Source organism: Cyprinodon variegatus, unplaced genomic scaffold, assembly GCF_000732505.1.
Source record: "Cyprinodon variegatus isolate N-32 unplaced genomic scaffold, C_variegatus-1.0 Scaffold0, whole genome shotgun sequence".
Lineage (NCBI taxonomy): Eukaryota > Metazoa > Chordata > Actinopteri > Cyprinodontiformes > Cyprinodontidae > Cyprinodon > Cyprinodon variegatus.
In genome coordinates this window covers 3150945-3160882 of record NW_015150453.1, presented here as the reverse complement: position 1 = coordinate 3160882, position 9938 = coordinate 3150945, and the positions used below count along the sequence as shown (strand labels likewise).

At 35.6% G+C, this 9938-nt stretch overlaps 1 protein-coding gene across 1 annotated transcript in view; it reads left to right on the top strand.

Moving 5' to 3' along the window:
• The window catches only part of LOC107084890 (semaphorin-7A-like), a 65683-nt gene extending 56255 nt beyond the window's left edge, over positions 1-9428 (top strand). The window contains exons 11-14 of the mRNA XM_015374987.1: positions 5891-6006; positions 6745-6917; positions 7326-7381; positions 8841-9428. Coding sequence (XP_015230473.1) covers positions 5891-6006; positions 6745-6917; positions 7326-7381; positions 8841-9190 — 695 coding nt within the window. The 3' untranslated portion in view covers positions 9191-9428. The remainder of the gene's footprint in view (positions 1-5890; positions 6007-6744; positions 6918-7325; positions 7382-8840) is intronic.
• Positions 9429-9938: the final 510 nt, after the last annotated feature.

Sequence of the window (9938 nt, the reverse complement as noted above, 5' to 3'; positions counted from 1 at the left end):
TGCAGTCTGGACGTTAGATGTCGCTGAAAATTACACACTGTAGCTTTAATTCTAGTGGAATCATTTCATCAGAAGTATCATAAAGACAAGATTCAAAGAACTTTACTACGAGGCTCAAAATGAAGTTGACGTAGTTCCAGGTATATTTGTGTGAAGGTCTAGGAAACGTGCTCATCTGACACCTTAGAAAATATTAGCTATGTTCACACTGCAAATAAAGAGAAAATAAAAATCTAATATTTTCCCTCATATTTGGACCTCATACTTTCTGGACTTTTTGGTTCTATTTAAATTTTCCTTTTGAGTTTTTAGTTATACTTTGATTTATGTCATTGTGGGTTTTCTAGATAATTGGTTTCATTTCTTTTTTGTGTCTAATTGTTTTCTGGTCGTATTTGAGTTCTTGTTTACTCCCCCCCCTTGTGTCAGTCTCCTTCACCTAGCTCCCTTCTACATCCTTCTGTCCACACCTGCTCCCAATCAGTTGTTTACTCCATTCTCTCTTCTGTTTGGCATATATATACTCCTCCTCTGCAGTTACGCCTGGATTCTCTTCATTCCTTCCTTTAAACATATCCCCCTTTGTTCTGGTTCATGTGTTCCTTGATCAGTTATTTTTGGATTTATGCTTCTCTTGCCTCCTCTCATTAAATCTGTAGGAAACCACTTTAGCTTCCATCTCTGCATTTGGGTCCTCTACAAACCTCCACACAACCTGACGATATTTAACTCTGATGTTTATATTTATCTGATGTTTATGTCAGTAGCCTGGCTCTCACTACACATCAACACAGATTTTTTCTGCAGGAGCATCACTGACTGTTTTTCAAACAGCTGTTCCTAATAGTTGTTCTGTTTTTTTCCTTATCTTTCTTTTGTTAATCATGATGCTATAATCTATGGAGGACCAACTCTGCCATATTTAAAAATAAGTACAGAAATAAATAAATGCTCAATAAATAAATAAGCATACAATTAATTGCCACAAAAAATACAATAAACAAATAAATGTAAGTAGAAATTAAATTATACAGTGAGACATTAATGTACATAACTCTTTTAATTAGCTTCTTTATTTATTTGCCTTCGTAATATTTACCTTGTTTATTTTTTTGTCCTTTATGATCTTAAACTTTAATTTTTAATTATTTATATTTTTAAGTATTTATTTATGTGCATGTTATAATATTTTTGTCTGTTTTATTCTTTGTATTTTTTTACCTTAGTTATGTCTTTGCTGCTATTTATTTCTGTCTGTCCCTTTTTACATTTCTGCCTGTCCTTTTTTCTCAGCTTATCTCTTATAACTATATGGAGAAACATAGAGATAGGAAAATATTGCATATTTTACACGCTTTTTATGTGGAATTTTGGCAAATAAATTAGGAAAAGATGATAGTAAAACCCCTAAAGCTAAGATTAGAGATGCACGAACAGAGATTCTGTTGCTGAATTCTGACCTCTATTTTTTGAAACTGTTAGAGCTGTTCACAGCATATTCCTTTTACTATCACATCAGTTTTGCCAAACAGGGCTGAGAAAAAAACTTTTAGATAAACAAAAAAAAAAATTAGGAATTTTTAGAAAAAAGAAAACATTTCAAAAGTAATTTCAAAAGCAAAATTTACTACCTGCCATCAAGTTCTTTGAGCATTACTGTCAAGTCTTTGTCTTGTCTTTATTAGGAAATACAATCATAAAACCTTTAAACTGAGAGGCTTTCTTAGAGGACTAATATTTCCAGCCGAGGCACCTTATGTAACAGACACGACTGGATCCTTTATAAGGATGAAAAAGCAACTTAGGGGAAATATATTTAGCAATTTCCAGCATAAAAGCCAGTTTTATAATAACGGACTGACAATGCACAAAGCAAGGAAGATATTTTAAACAGAATTTAAATAAACACATCAAAGATCCAAATGTGCAGAGGTACACTTTTCAAAGCCTGAAAGCCGAAATATTTAACAGTAGGCTGTCACAGGTGGAAAATAAATAAGAAACTAAGTCTACAACGATTTATTTTGCCTCAGTAGATGAGTGACGGATTGACCACCACCAGCGTAAAGTGATTTTTAGTGTTTCAGCCTGGAAGGTGCTATAGCAGAAGCTTCCCTAAGGGTTGGAACAAATGTCAGAGTCATATATCTGTTTCAGCTTGACTTCATATTTGAGATAGAAGTCATATTCCTTTTTCTGCAGTGTGGTTAGAGAGTCAGACTAGAGGCCCAGCTGGCCTCCCAAAATGTATGATGGGAAAAATATCAAGGTTGAGGGAAGTAAAACTGACTTTTCCTGCAAAATAAGGAAATGCTGCTGTCAGCCTTTGGAAAGATTCCACCTGGGTCTTAGTATGCCAATTAAGACTTAAAAAAATAATAATTTCACTGTATAATTGTAAAGGTAAAGTGAAGAACATGTTCTTTCAGCAGATCCTGCTAGGATAAATATAGCTAATACACGTCTACCCAGCAGATGTCACAGTAGTTCAGCTTTGTCACCCTTTCCCCTTGAGTTTTGTCTTTTTTTTTGCTGATATGCTGGTTTGATGAAAGAGCTGAAAATAGCTGCTGACTAGATTAAAGAATCATCAGAGCAAACTGAGGGGATTTGAGAAAGTTATCGTTGACAACACAGGATTTGAAGTCCATGAAAAAAACAGACAATAGAAAATCAAGTGACAGCAAGACTCTAATGGTCTGATTTTAAATGAGATAGTGCCTCACAGACAAAGTACTCAGGAAATGAAGAGATCTAATAAAAGCCATCACTCTTTCACATTTTTATAGCAGAGGAGATAAAATAAGCCTTTATGTCTCAAACACAAAAACACATTTTGGAACATACTGTAACAACAAACTTATCAAGTTGACAACTTGTCATCTGGACAATAGGAACTTGTTTGTAAGCAATAAAAAAGCAGCTCTGTTAAGAAATGAAAAGGAAAAATGACTTGTAGTATTTAAAACCTACAGGGAGACACCAGCGGTGGTGAGTGAGATGCTGTAAACGGGGTGAGCCATGGCTGCTCAGTTAGTAGTGAAGTAAAAAGTAATAACTCATAGCTGAAAGTAGTGACTCATCATCCTTCAAACTGAGGGTTCATGCACTATTGACTAGCAGTGTAAAGCTCTACAGTCATGTCTGGAATTTCAGCTGTTATCTTTTTATCTATTTGAACTGTTTACATTTTTATTTTAAAAGCAGACAAAACCTCGTTTCTCCGTCTGGACTAAATAAAGCTTGATACTATCCTTTTCACAGGGCTGTATTATTGATGCAGCATTACAATCAATGCTGGAGGCAGGTAACGAAAACACAAACTGGCATAAAGTCAAATTAGCTACAGAACCAACTCAGACATTTAATCGAGTAGCAGGAATATATTTGATTATCTTGCCTCTTCTCTGAGGCTACGCAGCAGAGCGGAACCTGCAGTCCAAACGGCGGGCCACTAAATGAGTTTCTTGGTAATCAGCTCCCTTGTCATTGCGTTGTGAAGAGTGACAATGTGCTTCTACCAGCTTGCTTACATTTTTGAAAGATGCATCAGAATAAACAGCCAAGGGGTAGAAGAGACCTATAGTCAGTGTAATTTTATATTTGAAAAATGAAGTATTCCCAGGAGTTCAAAAGTTAGTTAAAAGTGTTATTCAAAGTAGTTGATTTAGATTTTATTAGTCTTCTGGGTTTTTATAGAGACATTTTACAGTAATTTAAGAAATCTTTTCAGGCTTTATGAAAGAGATTCTTATTCCAAGGTTACATAAAGTTGAGTCAGTATTATTTCAATGAGGTTGAGGTCTGCAGGTTGACTGGACCAACAGCCTGACTCTTCAGTGGTAGTTTTTAGTAGGGGTGTGCATTGGCACTGCCCTCACGATTCGATTCGATTACGATTCACCAGGTAACGATTCGATTCAATTCGATTCTACGATGCATTGCGATGCATCAAAATCCCATTGACTTCGTAAAATCCGAAAAGTGCCCAGATATCCGCTTTCCAAGCTTTTGGTGCGTTTTTAATTAGGCCTACCCGTCTATCGCGGTCATCTCCCTCCGCCTCAGCCATCTTGATTGTTGTTGGTATGCCCCCGGAACTAATTGAAACTTCACAACTTGTCCATTTGAGGCCAGAAAATAAACAGTGACATAATTGATTATGGCACGTTGCCGCATCAATGCTGAATCGTGCATGCCCCGCATTGCAATGCATCGCTGAATCGATTATTGTTGACACCCCTAGTTTTTAGTATTGCGCTGATGCCATTTTTTTGCCCCGATACTGATAAACAATACCTGATACCTGGCTGTACAGTATTAGCTGATACCATACCGATAATATCTGTTTGAAATTGGTGTATGTGTGTATATATGAAGGGCTGCATACTAATTGGATGTAAAATAATAATAATAATTTCTCAAACATCTGTCTTATTGCTTCACTGTTCTTGTCCCACTGCTCTTTTCCATGAAGGGAACTGACCAAGGTCTGTTGCTGCGGTCCTTCCCGGTTTCTCTTGGCAGTCTTGAACTCTTTGTGTTCGTTCAAATGTTTTGACTTCAAATGTTTGATCAGTTTTGAGGTATTGAAACTGACCCGGTTTAACTCCACCTGTCGAAACCTTCTGGTATCGAATCTTGCATTTAGCCAATGTACTTGCAGGCGTTTCTTCAACGAAATACTACCACACCGCAGACATTTTCTTTTCCTGGTTTGTTTTTGGTGCAACACTAGTAGTTTTCTTTCCTTCCAAAATGAGAGCAACGACAATTGAAACTCTTTATTTTTTTTCATGCTTTAAAATGGATAGCAGCTGGCAAACTGTGTTCAATGTGTTAAAAAGTTAAACTTTCAATTAAAAACATTCAGTAAGAATGAGAATATGATTCTCAAAATATAGTGATAAATTAGGGAATATTTCACATCTGAATTTCATCTTGGGACAATTTCTGGTTTGGCTTTTTGAAAACAGCAAAATTAAGAATGCTTTCTTTATACTACTAAAGTACTTGGGCACTTTCACTTTCTGATGTTTAAACATTATCACACTTTCACTTTAAAAAGTTATTTCTTACTCTACACTGCAGCCTAAATAAGCTCAGAATTCTCAGAATGTTTGGAAACCAAAAACCAAAGTTTTTGAGAAAGTAAGCATACAAACTTACATTTTTTACAGGATTTACATCATGATGTTAAACATTTAAGTAATGGCACATTTTGGCACAATCTGGCACATTTGGAGAGATTTGGAAATGTTAGAGACACCAAAAGTTCAAAACCCCACAGCTCTGGAACTGTTATACCTAGAGGTCTGCAGTTGTGGTTGACATGATGTAGAAGAAATGTAATACTATGACACATGCCTATTTCCAAGCATGTTCTCTGTTACTGCTGTTCAAATAAGACCTATTGTTTTTGAGAAGAAAAACAACTTTGAGTCATGTTTGAACTGATGCAGTTTAGGCTGTGTCATAGTCGCACTATTTTCATTTATATTTACCGGTAGATGTTAGCTTTCAAATGATGTATCACACATGTAATTCGGGCTTACAATTCCTCATTTAGATATGCAAAATAAGCGAGGATTACCCAAAATTAAGTGGGTTTTTAGACGTTACGTAGTCTAAATTAAGAAAAACTTCTTTCAGACTGATTATGTGCCATAGTGCTGCTGGGGAGAGGTTGGGATGGGACTTTCAAGTCTCATTTGTTTCTGTAAACCATCGTATAAAATTATATTTAGAATGTTTGTTATTGATGTAAATCTTTGCTTCAGTCCATTAAATTGCAACATCGGAGTGATATCAAAATATTTTTCGGTTGTGTTCAAAAGGTCTCCAGATAGATCATCTATTTAAAGTGTGCTCTGCTTCCTTATGTCTGCAGATCAGGGCAAAGTCCTCAAGGTCCTTCATACCATCCAGGACGTCTTCATCATATCTCAGTACTCTCTGTTCCACAACGAAGGACCTGTTCTAAATATGGCCATCGACTCACAAAAGGTACAAAAGCTTCTTTAATGTATGGCAAAGGTGTATTTAAGAAGTAATTTATGCTTTAAATCTGTAATAATACGCTGTCTTAAACAAGAAAAGGAACAGCTCCAGGAGACGTTTTAAACATTCAGCAAGGAAAATATTTTCTATATTAATCTCTGTGTGTCGATGTGACCTGATTCTGTCAACCAAAGTGAAAAAGGAGAAAACCATTTCAGTTTTAGAGATGATAAATGTGAGTGAAACATCTAATAATTCATGTTTAATGATAAAATACTACAGACAAATAAAATAGAATTATACCATAGGGGATACTACACCTAATGCTTCTGCAAGAATAATTTACAGCGGTAACCTGAATGGATGTTATTGATCAACACTGAATTAAAACAAAAAGAGGCAAGTTCAAAGGAAACAGTTATATAAAAACTTACAAATCTGATTTTTAATACCATGCCCACAAAATAATAGCTGGCAGTAGTAAATGTACTGAGGTCGTAAATGAAATAAATTCTCAGAATAAAACAAATTCAACTACAAGACCAAGAGTTTTTCAAATGGATATTTAGACTGAATTGACCAAATATACTTGGGATATACTATTGCTTTAGTAATTTTTAACAATATCTTTAACATCTATAGGTAAAACATTTACATTTTATTGCAGTAGCAGAAAGTTGCATAGAATGAGCTGAAGATGATCTAGGAAAACTAAATTGCTGACTGTGTTTTTTCTCCCCATAGGGTCACTTGTATGTCGGTACAGCCATGGAGGTGCAGCGACTGCCGCTGGCTGACTGCAGCCGCTATGGCAACACATGCAGGGAGTGCATCCTTTCCAGGGATCCATACTGTGGCTGGGACAAGGCCAGGAGGAAGTGCATCGCCATCCCGCCTGGATACAACGTCACGACTGGGTAAGTTTAGATGTGATGTCACTGCTGCAGCACTATTGGCTTATTTAAATGCAATCAATAGAATAAGAGATGGAGCTTATTAAGCATTTTGTTTAACAGATTTGAAGACTTTCAGGGAAAATTTTTACTGTATATCACCTGCTTGATAGTGGCCATAATGAGATAGTTAAAATAAAACAAACATTGCAGTTATAAAACGCTAAGCCATCATACATTAATTTATTTTTAAAACATGAAAATAATAGTAAAGAGCTATCCTTTTAATAATTTGTTATATTTTCTCTGGTTTCCTGAATGGTTAGGTTCACTTATTTTAATGTATAAGTAAATGGCAGCATGATTCATTAGCCCTTTTGTGAAATAATTGTATGCTCCTATTTCTGTCTCTCTCTCATTTTATCCTCACAGAACTCTTATTCAGAATCTCGACAGTTCCAACTCCTCCGTTTGTGAGGAGGCTGCTGGTGAGCCCTTATCTACACTCCCCCACCCTCTCTCTGTCTTAATTAAACCAAAGTGGTTGCATTGCTCTGCAACTTCAGCTGAAAAGAAAAATAAGAAAAAGATTGATATCAGATAATTGAGCAGTGTCCAAACCATTTTTCTATTTCATGACTTGCCCTGTTTTCAAAGCTTATAACCCAGTGCAAATTTTACTTTACATAACAATTAAAGGCACTCAGTGTATCAGATGGTAAACATTACAGTAGATTTGTCTTAAGTGGTGTCACTGGTTGGAGTTCATAATCTCTGATATAATTTGGTCTTTCTATCCCAAAACACATCCCTGTTGACAATCAGAGACTTCAGTTTCTTTGGAGTTTTTTTAATAATTATTTTTATTAAGTTTTGGTTTGATCTTCCTGCTTTAACAGTAGTAATCTGTTGAAATCCCTGCTTAATAGATGAGATTACATGTAATGATGATCTGAGTCAGTATGTGTCAATAGCAACAGCTGCTTGAGTAGCATTTTTATTGTCACAGTGACTAAAAATTTCCAAATTTTTTCTCAGCTGGGGATGTAATTTTATTTCTTTTTGTAAAGTATATGATACAGCATCTTCTGGGACTTGATGCTTATTGCTGTGATTTCCTTTTTAATTAAGCTTTGAATAACATATGCTTTGGTTCTTAGATTAATTCTTTTAGAGATGTAGATAGATTCTTCATATTTTAGTCTTAATTTTATTTCATGCTTATTTCATATCCTTGTTTACTCCTAAGAAAGTATGGAGATGCATTTTTATCACCTAATATGTATTGTTTTTTTCTCCAAAATTTATGATCAGAATAAGTTAATCTGGTGCTGTAGTGGAAAATCTTAAGTTTGGATTAATTGTTGCTCAAAGGAGCTTGAGACTGTAATTCATTTTTTACTTTGGTCAAAGAGAAACCAGTACAAATTTGCAGATAAAAAAAAGAAACATCATAAAAAAATAATTCAGTCAGCATGTGTTGGTCTTTCTGAAACTAAATAAAAAAACTATTTGACTCCAACAGACACATTTTTTGAGAGTTTGTGGTATTATCATGACTATAATGTACTACATTATGACAGCAAACCCTTTAAAATCCAGAGAGCTCCTTTGCCCCGAGTTCAGTTAAATAAAAGTTGCTTAGAGCCACATATTATATATGACCTTTTAATAAAACACAACCTATGTTATTATATAGGCCTATATATCCGCTGTAGGAAATCTGTTGCCTTTTTAAAGAACCAACAATTTATTTATTTGTATTTTTAGGTTGATTTTTTTTTGTCTGTTACTAACATTTTATTGATTTTCTGTGACTACATTTGTGATGCTTTAAATTGCTTCATACTGTATTTGCAGTATTCTTGTATTAACAGAGGAGCTTTACTATTACTAATAGGATTGCTTTACTTATTAAAAAGGTGTCTCTTTCTTTTTTTTACTCAGCACTAAAGCTGCGTCGTACTTCTCCTCGAGAGATTGTGATAAAAGGAAAAAATACCACCGTGTTCCTGCCCTGCCCTGTTCACTCCTTCCACGCCACCTACCGCTGGGAGAAGGATAACTGCATCAAGAACTACCCATGCCTGTTCTCTGGAGACTTCTGTGTCTTGGGCCCAGTGGTTGACACCCCCTTAAAGGAAGGTGTCTTCCGCTGCATGGCCACCGAGGATGGATTTAAGGTGGAAGTTGTTTCCTTCAGGCTGGTGAATGATGGAAAGCTTATATCTGCTTCCTTTGGCTCCACCTTGGGCCTCTCAGCTCTGCTTGCTGTGGTGACCTTATGGCTTCATTAACTATAGCTAACAATGATGCTGTCTTCTCTTTTGTAGTGGCTCCCGCTGACAGGATAAACAAGGAGTCATTATGGAAGTTAGGTTCACATTGCACTGGCGTTATGGTTGGGTTTTGCAAAGGCAACTCACCTTTTTTTAATTTATTTTTTTTTTTTAGAAAATATCAGTACATAAAATTTAAGCTAGCCTGTATTTCAGTCTAAAACGACATATCGACAGCTGCAACTGATTAAAAAGATAACAACTATAAAATGCAGTGATTATCCTTCTAATTTAGCTGACTAACAGTTTTAATTCAACCATGATGCGATGCTTTGAGAACCTTTCTTCTCTGACTAAAAAAGATGAACATATCTGGTGAGCTGGGGAAAAACACCAATACCAGGCCAATTCTTTTAAACTTTTGTCTACATATTTTGAAATTACCTTGATTGTGCTTATTTGTGGATATGTAAACCTTTAATAATGCTTTTGCATCTCTTCATTCATCTTGTTAAACTTTATTGTTATAGCTCATTGGAACCTAAAAAAAAAAGTGTGGTATTGAGATTTAAAAAGCCTTAACACTTTTGGGACATGGACTCCTAAGCACAATTTTGCAGTCAAGACAGAAAACTGCTGACTCAGTTAGACTTGAGGAATTGATTGTTGCAGCTGACTCTAACAATGCGGCGGGGAGGAAGAGAAAGATTTTAAAGGGGAAGTAGGAGGATGGGCCTCAAGCATTGCTGTGTCTCAGCACTTCCTC